Genomic DNA, 21,919 nt, shown 5'->3' with positions numbered 1-21,919 from the left:
CATAGAGCTAGAAAGTATCTGAGGTAAGATTTTCATTGAAGACCTCTTGTCTCCAGGCCTAATACTCTTCCACTGAACCACTTGGCTATGTCTTATGTATAGGTCTTGTTCCTTTCATCTGTCTGTGATATAGACCTGGTAGGGGTGTGGCTGGGTCAAAGGGTATGCACAGTTTTATTCTTTTGGGTATTGCTGTGGGGGAAACCAGTCCTTGTGGGGTTTGGGGGTCTTTGGTGGTGTGACGGCCAATGAATGAAGAAGATGGGAGACAGTTGAAGTTTTCACCTGCAGCCAGGCATCACAAAAAAACTGCTCTTCCTTGACTGGGGCCAACTTTTTTATTCATACACTCAAGGAGTACATATATACTTGGCACACAGTTTCATTTCCAACATACATGCTTCCTTACAAGTAATGTAATAAGTCATACATTAACTTTTACTAAATCATTTGATTGACTTTCTAGAATTATCCTACATGCTTTGATTCCATGGATTCTAACAACAAATGCAAAGCTTAGAAGATATATGTGTTCTTGTCATGGGTGTAGCTCAACTAGAGATCAGTTTCTCATTGACTTGTGAGGTACTAGACATGTGGTTAAGCTAAGAATGATTATTCATTACACCAATCAACTACATCAATCAGATTTCAAAAGATACAATTAACATAACATTGTTGTCTAGTCTTTGGGGTTAAAGGGTACAATCAACATAACCCAGTTTGAATATTATTCCAGTAATAATTTTTCATTCTTCAATGTTTTACCAAGGTATCCAAGACATATTGCCTTTCTACAGAGTTAACAAAACAGTTTGGTGAGGTGGAACATGCCAGCCTTTCCATGAAAGGCAATTAATATATAATACAGTTTTGTTGGGGGTTTATTCCTGAAGGGGTTCCCATCTATGATCCCTTATCTAAATGGGTACCTAGGAATCCTTAGGTCTGATTTTGTAAATAGAATCTCTTGGCAATATTCTAAGGGGAATTTCTGTATCATTACATATAAGGGTGGAGTTTTCCTGGAGCTGAGTGAGAATAGTATTTGTAACAATTCCAATAATATGGGGTGTTAATAAAAGAGAAGTCACTGGGGGGGGGGTCTGAGTGGGTGTTTCCATCTGTGAATCTTAAAACTACTGAGACTCTACTTTAGAAGATTTGATTAAGCTATTCCCCATCTTTAACAATGAAGATACTTAATCAGGAATGTATTGAGAACTTTTAAAATTACTCCACCCTACTTAGACAGTGCATTAGGGAATGATAAAGTTGCAAACTCCTGATTGAACAATGAAAAGTCCCTAACTCATATCTTATAGTAAAGCTAGAACCTTAAGCTAGGTGGTCTATTTTTAGATCTAATACAAAAAGGTGCTAAATACCTATAAAGGTTAAATTAGTACCTAGAAGGTCAAGCTTACAAAAAAAAACTTACAAAAAAAAAAAAAGAGGTGTGACGTACTCAGAGGATTTAATCTAACCAGAGAAGGTGAGAACAAAAGAAGATGAGAACTAAGAATGGGCAGTCCTGGGGAAAAGCATCTACTGTGATTGATAGACATGAAAATTTAGGGGAAGTGACATAAAAGAAAATTTCTTTAAAAGGAAGGGGTAAAAGGTAATTTAGTAGTTGAAGTTCTGAGTTGAAGTGAGAGGATTTTGAATTGAGTTTGCAATTGAATTCAGTTTGGAGAGGATTTCAGTTTGGAGTGAAAGAACTCAGCTTGGAGATGATCTTGTGGTGAGTGATAAAGACTGACTCACTCTCCTTAAGCTCAGGCCTAGGCCATTTTCTCTCTCTCTCTCTCTCTCTCTCTCTCTCTCTCTCTCTCTCTCTCTCTCTCTCTCTCTCTCTCTCTCCCCTTCCCTTAATTCCTTCATTTTTATTAATTAAAATCTCCATAAATCCCAGCTGACTTGGGTATTTTCATATTTGGGAATTTCCCATGGCGACCACTTATTTAGATTTTAAGACAAATCACTAAAATTATCCTTTACAGTTTGGCCAAAACCTTTATAATTTTGGCATTTACAGTTTTTCACATTCACACATCCTTCCTGGGGGCTGCTTTGTAATCCCCGGGATCCCATCTGTGACCGTGTCAGACAGTGTGGATTTGATTTGCTCTCCAGAATACTTGGATCATTTCACACATCCACCAACAGTGAATTAGTGTACATATTTTTCCACTTCCCCTCTGGTATTTGTCTTTTTCCTTTTCTATCATGACAGTCTATGTGATAAGTGTGAGATAGTACTCAGTTGTTTTAATTTTCATTCCTCTAATCAATAGGGATTTAGAACTTTTTTTATATGACTGTAGATTACTTTGATTTCTTCTTCTGACAAATGCCTGTTCATATCCTTTGACCATATGTCAATTGGAGAATGGTTCTTTATAAAATTACAACATAAACATTCATGAACAGCTGTTGATTCAATGCTTCCTGAGTGGTCCAAAGACTCAACAGACTGGTGTCAGCTATCACTTTCATTAAGATCTGAGCTTATGATTTCAGAGAACATATTGGCCCAGAAGACACTTGCAGAGGGAAGGATAAGGCATCCTCTACCCCAATATCAAAGTTATAAAGAATAGGAAAGGACATTAAATTATTTTTAAATTTTTTTATTATCAAACAAAACACACTTTCATATTGGTCACTGTTGTAAGAGCACACTCATACAAAATCAAAACCCTAAAATAAGACCATAAATACATTGATGTGAAAGATAGTGCTTTGATCCATATCCATCTGACTCCAATAGGTCTTTCCCTGGAGATGGAGATGGAGAGCATAAGTCTTTCAGGATTGTCCCAGATCACTGCATTGCTGAAAGAAGCCAAATTTTCACAATTGATCATTGTCCAATATTGCTGTTACTGTGTACAAGATTCTCCTGGTCCTGCTTATTTCACCCTGCATCAGTTCCTGCAGGAAAGGACATTTTCACCAATGTGGCTAAAGGTTCTCCCTATGCAAACTTTTTTTTTAAACCCTTGCCTTTCTTTTGTCTTAGAATCAATACTTTATATTGGTTCCAAGGCAGAAGAGTGGCCAGGGCATGACCATGGGGGTTAAGGGACTTGGCTAGGGTCATACAGTCAGAAAGCCTATGCCATCTCTTACAGAGACTGACTGCTTCCTGGCCCACTGATAGGTAAACTCTGAAGTATAATGATAAAAAAAGAAATTATCTTTGCTGTTTCAAATATTCATCCCCCACTCCTCACCTGGCAACATAATTACACCACCCATACGGTATATACTAGGCAAGATTCCCTAATATTCTTCTCCAGAATTTTTTTTTTTGAGCTCCTCATCAATGCAGCCATAGCTTCCATAAGAAATCACAAACCACAGTTTCTGAGGCAGCATCTCCTATTTAATAGAGTCCCTACACCAGCAGGCAGCTCACCATGCTTCATCTCTCTCTGGTGTGTCTGGCCAGTCTTCCATAAAGAAATCAATTGTCTTTGTTTGAAAAGACTGGGGCTACAATGCTGCAATTAGATCATGTCTTGGCGTGCTTGGACAACCACTTTTATGTTAATCCCCTGATGCTACCCTGATCATATGCCTTCCCTCCCTTTTGGCACCTGTGGTAAGTGAGGAATATGGGAGAATTCTGAAGAAGAAAAACAAACTAAAACCAAATAGACATCACATAAAGTTTTGTGGTATTGAACTGAATGGAAGAGGATCAATTCAGGGTTTGTCGGGTTTCAAGATCCAGAGGAAACATTCATTCTAGGGATGTCAGAAAAGTGACCTTGCAAATAACTGGCTAAGAAGGTCCTGCATTTTTGATGTGTTGGTTCATTTTGCAGACTTTTTTCCTTCTTCTATTTTTAACTATTTGTTGTAAAGAATGGCTCCGAGGTGGAAGGTGGGAGTGGGAAGGCAATATAACGGGAAATGTAGATGACATAAAAACCAAAGTTATTGTAATACAGACTGGTTCATGTCACAGGCTTTCATCCTGAGCCACAGGGCCCAGACAGTCTATAGGGCAGAGATATAAATAGAGAGATAAGATCTGGGATCCAGAAAGCCCTATTTCCATTTTTAGTTGAAGCAAGCAGAAAGCAGTGGCTGGGGTGCCCTTCTTCACTCTCCTATCTTAAAGGGGGGAGAATGAGCTAGAAAGATATCTATCTACTACACATGAGAGATGTTTGAAGCCTAGGGACATGATATTTTTTAGGGGGTCAGAATAAAAACTATCTTTTTTTCTGGTCTTTCTGAGAGAGAAATCCTGGAAAACGAGAGTTTATTCTTTGCAGAATCAGCTCCTTCGGATCACATACTGTTACACGGAAGACAATCACTGTTAGATAGTAAAACTTTTTTATGCAAGTAAATAGAAATAAGGGAAGTTGGGAGCAGCTGGGTAGCTCAGTGGATTGAGAGCCAGGCCTAGAGATGGGAGGTCCTAGGTTCAAATCTGGCCTCAGACACTTCCTAGCTGTGTGACCCTGGGCAAGTCATTTAACCCCCATTGCCTACCCCTTACCACTCTTCTGCCTTGGAGCCAATGCACAGTATTGTCTCCAAGATGGAAGGTAAGGGTCTAAAAAAAAAGAAATCAGGGAAGTTATTCACAGTAGGGTAGACAAAAGAGTACACGTAGAGGGTTATATGTGTTGTCCATGTGGGTCATGTATATGTGTATGTCTGCATGGGTTTGTCTAAGTACAGTTTGGCATGAAGATTTGCTGAATCTCATCTGTCTCCAACAGAAGCTTTGAGTCATGCCTGGAGGGGAGCTGGAGAAAGGGCCAATCTGAAGGCTGGCTGTTCTGCTTTCCTCAAAGAAGGTAGAGCAGATTAGCTGGGATGGTGGTACAGTGGGCAGAGACCTCTAGATTTGGATTTAAATCCTAATAGAAGTCTCCAGTTCAAATCCAGTCTGGGAGAATCATTAGCTGCGAGACCCTGGGCAAGATACTTACCCTATGCTTGCCTCAGTTTCTCAACTACAAAATGAAGATAATAAAAATCACCTATTTCCCAGGGTATCAAATAAGATAATGTTTTATTTTATTTTTTATTTTGAAGTTAAAATGATTTATTAGTCAAGAAACTCGTGTCATGGCCAGAATTCAAACCTTGATCTTTGACTTCAATTCTACTTGCAATATTTTTATTTTTTTTAGTGATTATTTTTATTTATTTAAACCCTTACCTTCTGTCTTGGAGTCAATACTGTGTATTGGCTCCAAGACAGAAGAGAGGTAAGGGCTAGGCAATGGGGGTCAAGTGACTTGCCCAGGGTCACACAGCTGGGAAGTGTCTGAGGTCACATTTGAACCCAGGACCTCCTATCTCTGGGCCTGGCTCTCCATCTAGTGAACCACTTAGCTGTCTCTAAGATAATATTTTTAAAGTGCTAAATACACAGCCTAGCCTATAGTAAGTGCTATATAAGAGCTATTACCTTGTCAAATATTGCTAGTCTAGAGGAATAATTTTATGATAAATTCAAAATACTTTCCTGGTCATTATCCTTTAGAGATGAAGGAGTCCTCCAACCTCATATCCAAAAGTCTGACCTCCCCCCAAAAGACCATCACAAATAGTGAATAGTGAGTAAATTCATTTTTCTGAGAAGTTAGCCAGAAATCAGAGATATTATTCAAATGGTATTCTATAAACACATTAAATGAGAAGTCTCTGCTCAACCTAGAGAAAGGTCCCAAATTCACTCAAGGGAAAATTCCCCCCAGTCTCTAGGGAGGGAAGCTGGAAATTAGGATTCTGTTGAAAAGCCAGCTCTCCCCTACAGGGCCACTCCCTTTCTCCACAGATCTACCCCTGCTGAGAGTTTAGAACTCTGTGCATGTGAACACTCTTAAAAACAGAAGAGGAGAAGGCTGTCTCTCCTCTTTAAAGTTCTGTGGTCAAATACACCCCCATGGAGACATGCACCATCCAGCCATCATTCTCTCCACTGCAGAGGAGAGTCCTGTGCAAATCACCCAGGCTTGAACCCCGTGTCACGGACATTAGAATAAGAGGATTTTTTGGCCCTGGAAAGCTAGGAAATCTCAGCTCAGCCAAGGAGAGGCCATCTCTCCAGAGAAGTTTGCACGTAGCCTCCTCTAGGGGTGCAGGCCTGAGAGTCACAGGGCAAATTGCAGAGCTAGATTTTCCCCCATGCCTGTCGTTCCCATGACAGCTCCTATTATACAGTCTAGAATTTATAAGCAGCTTGGCAGGACTAACCTTCAGGGAGCTACTTAACCCAAGGGGTGGTTATAACATAAAGAGCAATGGTTTTTTAAAAGAAGAGAATGCTGCTACCTTCTTTTTTTTTATTGGTTTTGTGTTTTCCATCCTGTTTACACTGTTTTACAATGTTTTGCTTTGGAACTTCCATTTCTACAATACTTATCACTATTTCTGATTTATATGGCGTTAGAAGAGGCAGTTAGGTTATAAAATGGATGAAGCACCAGGCCTGGAGGCAGGAAGACCTGAGTTCAAATAAGAACTCAGACACTTCCTAGCTGCATGACCCTGGGCAAGTCACTTATCCCTGTTTGCCTCTGTTCATCTGTAAAATGAGCTGGAGAAGGAAATGGAAAATCACTCCAGTATCTTAAAACACACACACACACTTTCTGTCCTGGTAACAACTCTATGACAGAAGGGCAAGGGCAAGGCAAGTGGGGTTAAGTGACTTGCCCAGGGTCACCCAGCTAGGAAGTGTCTGAGGTCAGATTTGAATTCAGAACCATTTGTCTTTAGACCTGGCACTCTATCCACTGAGCTACCTAGCTGCTCCACCACTCCAGTATAGTTTGCCCAAAAAACCCAAAACAAACCCAAATGGGGTCATAAAGAGTCAGAAATGACTGAAATGACTGAATGATAAATGAGGAAGGTGGAGGTATCAGAATAAGCAGGTATTGGTACCTGATCCACCAACAGCAGACCAGTACTACCCCGCTGGCACTTTTCTCTTGATAGAAAAGGACCCTGAGCTTTCTCCCCTTTTATAGAATAAGAAGTTCTGTCCATTTACAAAGTAATTTGTGCTCCCCAGTACAGCATGGTAATTGGTTCCTCTGTGAAAATCTGATCTCAATATTAAGCATCAAAGATTCAAGGCGTTTCACCCTCTCTCAGTAAGCAGCTTTCACGGCTCAGACTATACTGCTCGTGACTGACAACAAAATAATAGTCAATGACAAGCCTCATTTAAAGCCCCGGGTGGGACTTCATCCTGAAGTGAGGAAGCTCACACCATGTTTGCATTTTACTCCTGGATGACAACGTTTGTTAGTATTTATCAATATATCAAATGATGTACTCATCTCCCAGCTCCTGCGAGGCATTGTCTAGTGAGAGAACACTAAAAAGGCAAGCAAAGAATATTGTAAGAGAGATCAGCTTCAAGTTTGTTGGCATTATTGGCTATTCTTCGCAATTACCACAGCATGACCTGCTTTCTTGAATCTTGAGATGGCCTCTAATCTGGGGCACAATTGACATATTTTATCACAGAGTTTGTTCCCCTCAAGATGGTGAGCTCCATCAACACCAAAGTCTTAATGGTCATTGCTTTTTTTTTTCCCCCCTTACCATCCATCTTAAACTCAATACTGTGTATTGGTTCCAAGGCAGAAGAGTGGTAAGGGCTGGGCAATGGGGGTCAAGTGACTTGCCCAGGGTCACACAGCTGGGAAGTGTCTGAGGACAGATTTGAACCTAGGACCTCCTGTCTCTGAGTCACCCAGCTGCCCCCTATGGCCACTGCTTCTTAAGAGCAACCAGTTGAATTCTTACCTGAGCAGGAATGTCCTGGAAGCAAGGAGAGCAGATAAGAGGACATTACAGTAATATAGGAGTCTGTGAGTCTTTAACAATGGGCTGGGCTGTTTCCTCTACTAGGGATCAGGTTCTCTGAGGCATAGGAGGTAGCCTGGGGACCCTGAGCCCACTGCCTGCTCCCGAATCTGATGCTAGGATGAGTGAAGGAGAGCGACAACGAGCTCTTTCCTGCTTGAAATTGTCTGGTTATTGGTGAACTTTAGCCACTTTGGTGTTGCTTTAATCACTGAAGGGAATTGAGCTAGTAGGGTGTGGTTGAGAGACTTTAGGGAATGGAATAAATATTGCCTCAAGATAATAAGTCATGGGAGAGCAGTGCCTTTCATTTCTCTCCCCTTTGGGGATTCCTCCTTTAAAAACTTATGCTATTATTGTACTTCAGAATTAAGAAGATCCTTACGAGGTCTTTTTTTTTTAAACCCTTAACTAATACTATGTATTGGTTCTAAGGCAGAAGAGTGGTAAGGGCTAGACAATGGGAGTTAAGTGAATTGCCCAGGGGCACCCAGCTAGGAAAGGTCTGAGGCTAGATTTGAACCCAGGATCTCCCATCTCTAGGCCTGGCTCTCCATCCACTGAGCCTCCCAGCTGCCCCCTTTTACTAGATCATATTAGAGGATTAAGCAATTAGCATTTCCTATGACCATGGGCCTCTGGAGAAATCCCTACCCCCAGCACCCCTCACTTTCAGGTAAGGAAGGTCAGGGTATAATGTAATAATAATTTTATTTATAAAGTCATTTAAAGTTTATAAATCGCTTCCCTCATATCACCTTATGAGGTGGATTGTATAGATGGTATTCTTATTTTATTGTCAAGGAAATAAGCTCTGGTAGGATGTGTCTTCTCCAGTAGTATCACAGCTAATAAATGTCAGAATAAATGTAAGAATAAGCACACGGGAGCAACTAAGTGGCTCAGCAGATAGTGCCAGGCCTAGAGATAGGAGGTCCCGGGTTCAAATCTGTCCTCAGACACTTCCCAGCTGTGTGACCCTGGGCAAGTCACTTGACCCCCATTGCCTAGCCCTTACCACTCTTCTGCCTTGGAACCAATACACAGTATTGATTCTAAGACAGAAGGTGAGGGGTTAAAAAGAATTAATATATGTATCTAACCTAGGACCTCAGTCCACTAAGCCACCCAGCTGCCCCTGTAGCAGCACTTTTTGAGGTAGTAAAAGCAAAACTAAGATGAATGCCCATCAGTCAGAGAATGATCAAATACATTGTAGTTATGAATATAACAGAATGTTATTTTGCCATATAGAAAGACCAATAAGAGAAATTAAAAGAACAATGTAATAACTTGTATGATCTGATATGGAGTAAAGAGACAAAGACAGAGGGAGAAAGAAGAGAGGGAGAGAGAGGCAGAGGCAGAGAAAGGAAGGAGGGAGGGAGGGAGAGAATGAGAGAGAGAAAAAGAAAGAAAGAGAAAGAGAAAGAGGGAGAAAGAAAGAAAGAAAGAAAGAAAGAAAGAAAGAAAGAAAGAAAGAAAGAAAGAAAGAAAGAAAGAAAGAAAGAAAGAAAGAAAGAAAGAAAGAAAGAAAGAAAGAAAGAAAGAAAGAAAGAAAGAAAGAAAGAAAGAAAGAAAGAAAGAAAGAAAGAAAGAAAGGAAGAAAGGAAGGAAGGAAGGAAGGAAGGAAGGAAGGAAGGAAGGAAGGAAGGAAGGAAGGAAGGAAGGAAGGAAGGAAGGAAGGAAGGAAGGAAGGAAGAAAGAAAGAAAGGAAGGAAGGAAGAAAGGAAGAAAGGAAGAAAGGAAGAAAGGAAGAAAGAAAGGAAGGAAGAAAGAAAGGAAGAAAAAGAGAAAGACAGATAGACAGACAGACAGACAGACATCCAAGCCAAAAATAGAGCTGGTTGAACCACCTGTACTAATCAAAGTGGGATTGCCTGTGAATAGTATATGCACTTTCAGCCAGGGTGATACAAGGTGACCCAGTTTTTTGTTGTTGTTGTTGTTGTTGTTGTTTTTAATCCAGAGAAGACAACAGAAAGAAACTCAAGAAGAAGCACAGACAATAGGACAGTTTTGAAAGTTACAGATTGAATTTATTACATATTTAAAAGAAAAGCAAGCGAGACATGATAGGGACTTTTCGTTTCAGGTATAACCTTCATTTTCCATTCTACTATGTAATTAGAAATGTGCATTTTATTTAGTGTTAGGTTCAGAAAAAAAATTTTTAAAGAAAAGAAAACTATTACACAAAGGTTGCCACATAATGAATATTTTTCTTTTTTAATTTTAATTAGTCTTACTCTGCACAGAAAGGCTGCTTCTGAATTTTTCTTCTAGTAATGGCAAGCATTAACTTCTGAATTAATAGTTAAATAGTAGAATGCTTCAACTGTTTTAAGCTGAAAGTAAAACATCAGAATATGAGTCTTGCATCCACTATCAGAAATGTACAAATATCTTCCAGTTCCAAAATGCAAAATAAGAGGCAGCTAGGTGGTTCAATGGATAGAGAGTCAGGCCTGGAGACAGGAGGTCCTGGGTTCAAATATGGCCCCAGACAATTCCTATCTGTGTGACCCCTGGACAAGTCACTTAACCCCCCATAGCCTAGCCCTTACCACTTTTCTGCCTTGAAAGCAATACTTAGTATTGATTATAAGACAGAAGGTAAGTGTTTAAAAATTAATAATCTGTAGGCGTAGATAATGATGGTATGAAAATGAATTCTTTATTCCTTTTGCCTGTTTTGAATTAATCAATCAAAAACCATAAACACTCCTACTTTTAACACTAAGAAGAGAGTTCACAAATCACTTACTTGGAGAGCTCCACCCTTTTAACTTAGTCAGTCAGAAACTTGTGAATCCTTTGATAAGAGTTTATAGCCTCAGAGGATGAAAGGTGGATCCCACAGATACTGCCCCCCTGGGCAGAGCTAGGCAATTTGGAAGCTGTGATTGGCCCCTGTGAAGAGGGGAAGGGACAGGAAGTGATATGAAAAAAGGACTATAAAAAGTCATGAACTTCCTGTACAAGGGGTCTTCAGCTTGAATCTTTGGCTTAAAACTTTGGCTGGTGACTTACCTCTTGGAAGTGGCTTTGGACTTGGCCTTTGGCTTCAACTTGGGACTTTAGCTCTTGGATTGCTTCTTGAAAGACTGCTTCTGGATCTTCTCCTTTGAATCTCATCTTGGGTGAGTGAATAGCTGGCCTTCCCTTCCTGACTTCTGGAGAGATTAGTTCCAGAGAGGCCTCCTTCTCCTGAAGGAGACTGAGTTGCTGGAACTTTTGTATAAGACATCACTGGGTCCTCTGGCTGAGAGTTAACCAGCTCTGCTGGGGCTCAGCAGGACACTGGAGCAACACTTATCGTGATAGGCTAGATATTTTCTATACCCTCTTTTTACATTTCTCTACTTTTACTCTTTCCACCTCTTTGAAAATAAACTACTGAAAGTCATTTTGACTTGAGCTATAATATTTTTAAATTGATGACTGTAATATTTTAGAATTCTCATATATTTAATAAAACCCTAAATTTAATTCCTTACAATGGCAGGAAAGCTTTTTTTTTTCAGTTTAAACCTATATCTGATGATCATAAGTGATTTTCTTAAACATCAGCTTTTACTTCAATTGGTATCTCCAACTAACTCCTCTGAAGTTAGTGAAGAATGATGCCTTGAGGCACCTCTCACATCACAGCTCATAATGATAGATCACAAGTCTAGGAAATTAGACATGACACCTTCCATGCCCACATCCATGCCATCCATCCCTCCTATGCCAGGTTCCTTCTTTTCTTCAGGAATTTCAATGACTTCAGTTTTTTTCTGTGGTTAACTGGAAAACTATATGAGTAGTATCCAGCAAAGCAGATCTTACCTCAGTTTTATCAATTCTCCCCCCCACCTCCCATTCACAAAGCCTTTAAGTATGGTATAACTGATCTCTGTGAAATTTCCTCAGTTGTCAATGATCTTAACCCCTACATTCTTAGTAATGATCACTTCAAGGATTTTTGTTGTCTTTTCATGATTTTTTATTCAAAATTTTTATCTTTATTAGCTGGAATAATGGTTTGCTAAGGCTGGAATACATCAAAGCCATGTACAGTCATCACATGGATCTATTTCTTCTTCCGAACCCACACATGTAGCATTTAATGCATCAGTACCTGTCTTTCTCTGTATTACTTGTTTCACTTTAATACAGTTTTACTCCACCGGAAAGATTTGTCATGCATTCATATTTAACTTTCATTTTTCTTAGGCACTAGAAGTAATCTTTAACTGTTCAATGATTTCTTGAACATGTCTTTTCAATTTGGGATTTTTACTTTTCTTTCAAAAGTATGCTATCATTCTTCATCATAATAACTTTCCCAATTTTTCTAAAGTCATGACCTTGAATATCTTTAAGATTCAGGGTCAATTCCTCTTCTTCAAACACTTTACTACCAATGAAATAGACATTTTCTGGTAGTCTTTCTACTGACACAATATTTATTGACACAAAAATTTGGAGATTTTTCTGCAACAATCTTTAATCCAAGTTTTAGCCTATTTCAAACCAGTGTACTGAAAGATTCTTTACTGACATCTTCAGAAATTATTGGCTATGGACATTTGTAATTTCAAGAGTAGCTATAATAATAGGTAGAAAAACTATACTAGTGGGGGGCCTCAGCCTTCCCCTATCATAACTAGATAAATTGAACCAAAAAATAAATAAGAAAGAAGTAAGGGAAGTGAATAAAATTTTAGAAAAATTAGAGTTAATAGGTATCTGGAAAAAATTGAACAGGGATAAAAAGGAATATACCTTTTTTTTCAATAGCACATGGTACATATGCAAAGACTGACCATGTGCTGGGGCATAAAAACATTGCAAGAGTAGCTACAATAGACACTAGAGTTTTTTTTTTTCCACTTAATAGAACATAGGTATCTTGAAATTCACTTTTTTAAAAAAAACCCTTACCTTCCATCTTAGAATTAATGCTATTTATTGGTTCTAAGGCAGAAGAGTGGTAAGGGCTAGGCAATGATGGTCAAGTGACTTGCCCAGGGTCACACAGCTGGGAAGTGTCTGAGGCCATATTTGAACCTAGGACCTCCTGTCTCTGGGCCTGGCTCTCAATCTACTGAGCCACACAACTGCTCCCAAAATTCACATTTTTGAACTTTGGTTGTATCAGTAACATTTGGAGAGATGCTACCTCTGTCAAACCTCATGCTTTTGATTATGTTTAATTCACTATTCAATTTTTTACTCCAGTCTTTACTATGATAGGCAGCTAGGCGGTACAGTGGATAGAGTCAGGAAAACTTGTCTTTTCAAATACAGCCTCAGACACACACTAGCTGTAGTATTCTTTGTAAATCACTCAACCCTGTTTGCTTTAGTTTCTCATCTGTAAAATGAGCTGGAGAAGGAGATGGCCAAAAAAAAAAAAGCCCAAAAAGAGTCATGAAGAATTGGCCACAAGTGAAAAAAAAAAACAACTTGCAACATTACTATGATGATATATCCTTTCTTCTGTCCTTTTTCATTTTTGTAATATCATCAAATATTATGCTGTCAATTTCTTGGTCTGTTTGCAGAAACTGAAACTACCAGGGCACTTTCTTCAGGGGTTATGTCAGGTTTGTACTGCTTAAGCTTAGCCTTATCAGCTAACACAACACATCTCCACTGGTCTCCATTAGACTTGTTTCTTTGCTAATCTCAAAGCCTTCCTTAGTTTTGTAGAAGGAGGGTGGCAGCTACTTGCAAAATCCTGGAAGGTCTGGTACCAATACTTTTGTATTTGGCTTTCAAGAATTTATTTTTGCCATCATCACATTGTCTTCTGTTATTCTAGGATCTTCCCAGCTCTTTAATAATCACAGAACTTCTCTTAACCCCACAGTAACAGCAACATTGCCAGGGGCATTAAAGCTCAGATATCTGTTCTAAACTTGACATTTTAGTCTAGGCATGGATAAATTAGGGAGTACTGAGTCCTGGATACTTGGAAGAACCATAGGCAAAGGAAGTATTTCAAATGATCAAAGGTCATGATCAGATAGTTAAGCATTTACTTATTATTACGTTCAGGCACTATGGAGAGGAAGGGAAGGAATAAACACTTCTATAGTGCCTGCTATGTGCCAGGAACTTAAAAAAAAAACAAAAAACAACTTCATCTCATTTGATCTTTACAGTACCCTGGGAGGTAAGTGCTATTATTATCCCCATTTTACATTTAAAGTTAAATGACTTGCCCAATGTCACACTGCTAATGTCTGAAGTCACATTTGAACTCAGGTCTTCCTGACTCCAGGCTCAGCACTCAGCACTAAATTACTTCGAATACCCAAGAGAGTAAAAATAATCCCTGTCCTCAAGATAGTAACACGGGAAACAACATACAAAACTATATACTAACAAGATGTATACAGGGTATACTGAAAGGATTCTCAGGGGGAAGGTCCTGGAAAGTTTTCTGGAAGAACGTGGCATTTTGAGAGAGACTTGAAAGAAACCAGATTTTTTTTTTTTAAAGGAGACACTTGGTCAAATGGTGTCTAAGGATCTTTTTAGCACTAAAGTCTATACTCTTTCAATATGTGACTAAGTTAATTTGGCCCCCCTCTGTCGTGCTCTTCTGCTATAAACGGCTTGGATTGTCACAGTTGGGTCCTGGCTTCTCTTCTCTTCTTCCCAGCTGTTTCTAGGTGTATGTGATTTTGTTCCCCTGGACTGCGTGTTCTATGTAGTTTATGTGAGAAGGGCGGGAACAAGGTGGGAGTGAGAGCTGAGCCCTAGGGGCGGTCATAGCTCCTGCGTCCTTTTCCTATTTCTGTCCCAGGCTTCTGAAAACCAGACACCAAGTTCTTCCTTCTTTATATTGAATACAAGAAGATACCGGGTAGGTGGAAGAACACCTCACCCAGCACTGGAACTCGAAGCCAAACCAGAACACCTGTCCAAGACTACAATTCCCAATAAGCCTCTCATTCAGACTCGCCCAACTACCAGGGGCTGTTAACAAGTCGAAATGCATTTTGGTCTTTGTAGTACTCCTTTCTCTAACCATTGAATTTCCCTAAACCTGTCATGCATCGAATTGCATGCTGGAATGGGTTTTTTTGCCAGGGGCAAGCCACTTTCTCGGTTCCCCCCCTCCCTCTGCTCCTCACCTCCCCCTACCCCAGGCGTTTCCTCAGTCGAGCTCCATTGCAGATTCTCCTCGACTTCCTGGAGGAAACAACGGCCTCCTTCTCTTGTTATTGGCCAATCGGGGCCGAAAGGTGCGGCTCGCGGTCCGAAGGGCGGGGTGTGGTTTCTTTGACCGCGCAGACGTAGGGCGGCCGGTGAGCGAGGAGAGTAGCGAGCGATCGAGGCTGGCGGAGCGTTGCATTGCGTTGCTCCCAGAGTCCGGCTGCCCCTCGAGCGAAGACTTCCCCCTTACGCCCCCGCCATGGCCGAGAGCGACTGGGACACGGTGACGGTTCTGCGCAAGAAGGGCCCAACGGCGGCCCAGGCCAAGTCCAAGCAGGTACGGCCCACCGGCCGCCGCCGCCGCGTCCTCACTCGAGCCCGGGGCTTGCCAGGCCGCGCCGCCTGCCCGGCAGCCTGTCACTGCGGGCTCCCCGAACGGCTGGGGCTCGCGGGGCCCGACGCCATGGGCCTGAGGCCTCAGCTGCAGCCGCTGCTGAGTCACCGGGCCCGATGCTTCTCCGGGCTGGACAGCTCTCCCCGGGTCGCGGCGTCGCCACGCGGGGACCGGGGCGGAGAAGAGAACGATGTCGGCCCAGCCCAGCTGTGTCGAGCCTCAGAGCTTGAGAGCCGAAGGCCTGGACGAGGGCCACCATCCCGGACCCCTTTCTGTCTCGGAGCCCCGGGGCCGAGGAGGGCCCAGGGGATAAGAGAGGATGGCAGCCTTTCTCTTGGCATCCCCACTGCGTGGGGCCCTGGAAAGAAAGACCTCGGGGTTTCAGTTGGAGCCGGGGCTCATGCTTTGGGCACGTCAATTAACCTCTCTGGGCCTCAGTTTCCACATCCATAAAATAAAAGGATTGCACAGGATGGCCTCTTCCGAAGCCAAAACTATGAGCCCAAGTTTGAGTTGGTTCAGCAAACTTGTGCCAAATTGCCTCCTGGCCGCAGGGCCTTCTGCTGGGCCCTAGAGAGATCGATAACGGCAGCCTAGTGCGGGAGAGGAACAACTCCCAAGTGCACCCGGGGTATCTTTGTTTCGTAAAGGGTAGTTAGTGTGTTTTCTGTTTTCATTCTTGAGACTGCCTTCAAGTTTCTGTGATTTCATCTGTGGGGGTGGCTTCTCTACATTTCAGATATAGCAACTCTTGACTGCTGAGTAACCCTGTGATTATAGGCTTATGATCAAGGCTCTTTACGACCCAGTTTCCACCTCTGTGAAATGGTGGTAATACTTACCATTCCTCTCACAGGACAATTGTGAAGAAATACCTGGTAAAAGATATTTTTATGCTCTCCTCCACAGTTTAATAAACCATTGTGGCCAATGCTTTACTGCTGAGCCTTTCTGAATTTAACTAGGCTGGTTTTTGGACAGCAAATACTCAAATTGCTAATGGCTCACAAATCTTTTCCACTTTAGCAGGATCTGACAGAACTTGTAGTGTTCGTGTAGCTCTTGAGAATTTAGGGTTACTTCCATATTGAAATAGGAGAGGAGAGCTTTATCCCTATTTCATAATTTTTTTTTTTAAGTTGAGGGAGAAATGTTTGGGGTGGGCATGTGGGAAGGAAAGAATGGTCCTATAGGTGCTGTCAGCAATGGTTAGCTAATAGAGGAAATTCAGTGTTAAAAGTTTCAGAAGCTGCTATTAGCTCCATTAATCACTCAACCGTGTAATCTAATGTTTGGCACAGTTTTCCTATCTCTGATCTTTTGACCTGGGTTGAGGAATTAGAAAACTCACCCACTGATTAAGGAGGATTTTAGTCAGTGCTAATGGTCTGAATCTTCACTGTAACTCCATAATGTTTAAAATCCTCTTTAATTAAGAAAGCCCCATATCATTCTTTTGCTGCACTATGGCTCAGTATAAAGAAAACTGATTAAGTTTTTCTTGCTGTGCAAGGGTAGGAGGGGAGGATTAAAAGTGTTACAGAACTCCTAATCAATTATCAGCTTCAATTTCCATATTCTGTCATTGCCTCTGCCTTTTGCACATTTTGTCTCCCATGCCCTGAAAGCTCTTACCCCCTTAACTGTTTTTTAGAGTTTCTAGTTTTGTTCCACTCAGCTCAACTGCCACCCCCAGTGATCCCCTTTGTTGATTCCTCCTTCCCTCTCAAATTACGCTGCATTCACTTATATGTGTGGTTATATTTTTTCCCCAATACAAATAAGTACCTTGAGTACAGGGACCTTTCTTTTTCTTCTTCCTTTTTTTCATAATAGGAACTGGGGGTATAATATTTTGCTTACTGAATTTAATTAAGAAGCCAGCCTATTAAAAATATTAAAGAGAAAATACATTATTTTTATTTATGCTTTGTGTCCCAGGAAGAGTCTTTAAGAAAACAGTTCTTTTCTGTTTCTATGACTAGCTGTGGAGGCCTCATATTGTTTAGGTTTGGATTGACCTGTGATTTGAATTTTGTTCAAATGACTGCTAAATTGATTTTATTACAAAGAGGAAAAAAATCCACAAGTTTTTAAGATTGTAAGTAGCCATCAGAAGAGTTAACTAAAATACACATGTATTTTGCCTTTTCTTGTTCATATGTAAGCAATTTTGAGTTTTACCAGAAACATCAAAATGTTCATAGGTCTCAAGACAGACTTAAGATTAAAATCTATCATTTTTTCTTCAGAAAGAATTCATCTTGTTCTTTTGAATATCAATGAAATTTTTAGAGAACAAGTCAAATATGTCAAGTGAAACTATAATCAGAGTAGTGTCTGAAATTGTCTCATTTTGTAAGAAAATTTCAGTGCCATTTGACTGAAGGTGGATGAGAAATGTACTGCTTTCACCAATCCTGAGGCCACCCCCTTCCCCAAAGAAGCAATTTCTCTTTCATCTGGTAGCAATTTATTGTGGATTTCCAAAGTATGTACTCATGGAGGCTTTTACTATTAGCAGCTTTGACTATTTAACCAGACATTGTTATGTATAAGTTTTCTAAAAAGTAGTGATTAGGAAGGGGCTAATTGTCTAGTTGGTAGCTTAAATGAATACATACTAGATGCTGCAAGACATAATTCTGATCTGAAAATATCTTCTGATTTTTATAGGCCATCTTAGCAGCCCAGAGAAGAGGAGAAGATGTGGAGACTTCCAAGAAATGTAGGTGATTTTTTTTAAAGTCCCCAAAGGAAGCTGTATATTAGGGAGTCCATGTGTGTGCACTTGCATATACGTGTGCTTGCACTCACTTCCATTTGTTGCCTCTTGAGAACTTTAGGTGAGAAGTTAATATTACTAGTTCATGGTAAAAGTGCTATCTAATCTTTAGGCAGAGGACTTGACAGCTGAATTTGTGACATGCCTGGGCAATTATATTTCCTGGAGTTACAGGAATTAATAATATGGCCACATCAGAGTGACTTGCAGAGGCAGCTTTGGTTAGATTATGGTCAAGAGAGTCAGCTTTTGCCCACATTGGTCCCCTAGAAAGAATCTTTTGACAGTCCAGTTTCACATCGTAAACATTAATATTAGCATCTGGAGAACTGTGAAATCTGATTCACCATTTGGAAAAAGTTTTCTTTATGTTCGGTTTCAGTCCTCTTTACCTTCTCTCATTTTGTGCATAGGGGCTGCTGGCCAAAACAAACAGCACTCCATCACAAAGAACACAGCCAAGCTGGATCGAGAGACTGAAGAACTTCACCATGACAGAGTCACTCTAGAAGTGGGCAAAGTGATCCAACAGGGCCGGCAGAGCAAGGGACTAACACAGAAGGATCTGGCCACAGTAAGTACTTAGTCAATAGAGATTCATCTTAGTGATTGGAGTTTTTAGAAGAATAGCTGTGTTGGCTAAGAATTTATTGAAAACACTGAATACACACTGGAGAAGTCAGTATGTTCTTGTTTGTTGAATTGAGACTTCTTGAAATCAAGATAGAACATCTAGTTCAGTTATAACTTCTTTTTGCTGCTTTGGGACCTTATCTCATACAGCATATTACTCGGTCCTAATTGGTCTCCCTGCTTCTAGATTTCTTTCTCTCAGTCCTCTTCCCAGGCTATAGATCTTTGCATGTGACTCCCCAACTCAAAAAAACCTAACCATGTTGCTTTTGGGATCAAAATCAAACTCTTCATATATGGCAGTTAAGGCTCTCCACAATCCAGTTAGAACATAGCTTCTCAACTTTAGTTCATGTTACTCCCCTTAATGAGCTCTGTTTTTTTTTTTTAAACCTTACCTTCCATTTTAGAATTAATACTAAGTATTGGTTCCAAGGCAGAAGAGATGTAAGAGCTAGGCAGTTGGGATTACATAGCCTCACGTATCATGGTGCCTTGCACATAGTAGACACTCATAGCTCATTGCCAAGAATCCCATGATCATGTTGAGTTATTGCATTCATTGCCTTAACTAGAGTTCTTCTGTGTCTAGTATCTTGAGCCGTTTGAACCTATCCACTTATCTAGCACCAGAAACAATGGAGTACAATGAAAGAATAACATCTCCTATGTTAAAATAACATCTTCGTTGTTTACAAACAAGTGGACTTAACCTCCCTGGACTTCTATTTTCTTATCTTTATTTTATTTATTTAAAATCCTTACCTTCCATCTTAGACTCAGTATTAAGTACTGGATCGAAGGTAGAAGAACAGTAAGGCAGTTAGAGTTAAGTGACTTGCCCAGGGTCACACAGCTAGGAAGAGTGAGGCCAGAAGAGTCTGAGGACCTCCCATCTCCCCAAACCTGATTTCCTTATCTTTAAAATGACCTTTGAAATCCCTTTCAGCTCTTAGACCTATGATCCAAAATTTACAGTAACTCCCTGAATATAATCATGTCTTCTATCAACTCATATACCCTTTGAAGAACGGGAAGAAATTTGTAGGATGTATTGGCTTGTTTCTTTCTGAGAATTTCTTCTACTGAACTGATGTGTTTAAAGCACATCTTCTCTTTAGAAAATCAATGAAAAGCCCCAAGTTATTGCTGACTATGAGTGCGGACGGGCCATTCCTAATAATCAGGTCTTGGGCAAGATCGAAAGAGCCATTGGTGAGTATCTTTATTATGCACCACTAAAGTATGACACTTAAACTTGTATTTTCCATTTGCTACCCTTAACAATATAGCCACAGAGAAAAGTAAAGGTAATGAGGTGGGGGAGAAGAGAGCTGTTTTTTCCCTATCTTTAAAGGTGGTGGCAATATCTCAGTATTACTAAGAGCTTCATTTAGAAATGATCTAGAAATGAAAATATTGGCCTTTAGCCTGGCTTAGGACAAAGTTTGAGAGACTTTAGGGAATGAAAGAAATTTGCCTCAAGATAAGATATATGAGGGATTGGTACCTTTTAGTTTTCTTTCCTTTGGGATTTCTCTTTTAAAATTTTTTGACAAAATTATTTCTAAATTAAAGGCCTCTCATTAGGCACTAAGGGAAAAGAAACCTCATTCCAAGACTTGTTGTTTCTCCACACTGTGGTCCATAGGTTATATGCAGAGGCCTCTTACCAGGATCATTCTCTTCACAATTGAGCCCAAATGTTGCTATTTTCATTTCACAGCTAAAGCCCACAATTAAATCCTACTTTTCTGCCACTACCTTTTTGAATAGTGGTGAAAAAGCCAGAATGTTTTCCTTTAGTTCTTTAAGAAACATTCCCTTAACTCTGATGAATTAGATTGTTCTCCTTAAGCTTAAGTTAAGTTAAATTCTCCTTAAGATCAGAAGTAAACATAGATCTTTAACTGGCCATGGAATAATCAGCACAAAGTATCTCAAGTATCTTACACTTAATAGGTGAGATGAAAAGTATGGCCTCCTGTTTTTTTGTATTTGGAGGGGGAAGTGGATATGTATCACATGCTAGGGAGTATTAGTCTAGCAAGGCAGGGTAGCAGGAAAGTAAATAGTGGGAGATGGGCTGTGACTGATAAATGGGCTAGTGCCAATTACTGTTTTGAAGGTATGACTTCTCAAAAGGACTTGCTTGGCTATTTGTTTTGTCTGAAAGCTGTCTAAGTCAAGGGTAGGCTGATGTCTTCAGTAGGCTGACTCTTCTCTTTTTAGGCCTCAAGCTTCGTGGAAAGGACATTGGAAAGCCGCTTGAGACAGGACCAAAGGGGAAATGAACACAAAGCCTCGAAATCAGTTCGTTCAGACTGATCTCGTCTGGCGGGTTCTCCTTCACCACCAGAACCAATGTGTCTCTTCACATTGCCAAGCAGAACACAGGGGTATCAGACTTGATTGGGGGAGGAACCTTCCAAATCTATACCTGCTGTAACAAAAACAAAAAACAAAAACCTTGCAAATTAAATGATTCTCCTGACTTTTTTTTCCCCTTCCTATTCTGAAGATTGAGGAGCCAGAACTAATAATCCTCTTAATTTTGTCAGAAAATGTTTCTCTCTCTAGAAGCAGTTATAATTTTTTGAGGCATTGGGGCATATGTTGAAATGGGATCAATTTAAATTAATGTGTTTTAAGGGGAGGGTTAGTGTGGAGGGGGTTATATCTGTTTGGCATCCAGGGATCATGCTCCCTGATTTGCAAAGAGTGCAAATGTGTCACCAACATAAGTGACCTCTTTTCTCCTTAGCCTGCGTTTTCAAGAGAAACTAATAAAAGTTTGTTACCCTTCTTGTTTGTGGAAAAGAGTTACTTTTTAGTTTGCTGAAACCGGACCTTTCTCAGAATCTGCTGACATAGTATGAAAAAATAGATCTAGACCTTCTAAAAAAACCAAAACACTCAGTTCATTAAATGTATTTTCAGTTAGATCTGACCTGTACTTAGACCAGGAGAAAGCAGCTCTTTTTCTTCAGTAGAACTGTCTCAACTTGACCCTCTAATTAGCAGCATATTTTGGAGTTTTTTGTGTTTGGCCTCTAGCACTAGAGAAAATGTAACAGGCTAAGTTG

The 21,919-nt window shown here is 40.4% G+C and overlaps 1 protein-coding gene across 1 annotated transcript; it reads left to right on the top strand.

The window, feature by feature from the left end:
* Positions 1–14,878: 14,878 nt before the first annotated feature.
* Positions 14,879–21,638, top strand: EDF1 (endothelial differentiation related factor 1). The gene is made up of 5 exons (XM_001366700.5): positions 14,879–15,358; positions 18,092–18,143; positions 18,614–18,774; positions 19,955–20,048; positions 21,066–21,638. The coding sequence occupies exons 1-5, from the start codon at positions 15,281–15,283 to the stop codon at positions 21,125–21,127; spliced, it is 447 nt and encodes a 148-aa protein (XP_001366737.1). The 5' UTR covers positions 14,879–15,280; the 3' UTR covers positions 21,128–21,638.
* Positions 21,639–21,919: the final 281 nt, after the last annotated feature.

This window comes from Monodelphis domestica, chromosome 1 (assembly GCF_027887165.1).
Source record: "Monodelphis domestica isolate mMonDom1 chromosome 1, mMonDom1.pri, whole genome shotgun sequence".
Lineage (NCBI taxonomy): Eukaryota > Metazoa > Chordata > Mammalia > Didelphimorphia > Didelphidae > Monodelphis > Monodelphis domestica.
This window is presented reverse-complemented; position numbering and strand designations above follow the sequence as displayed.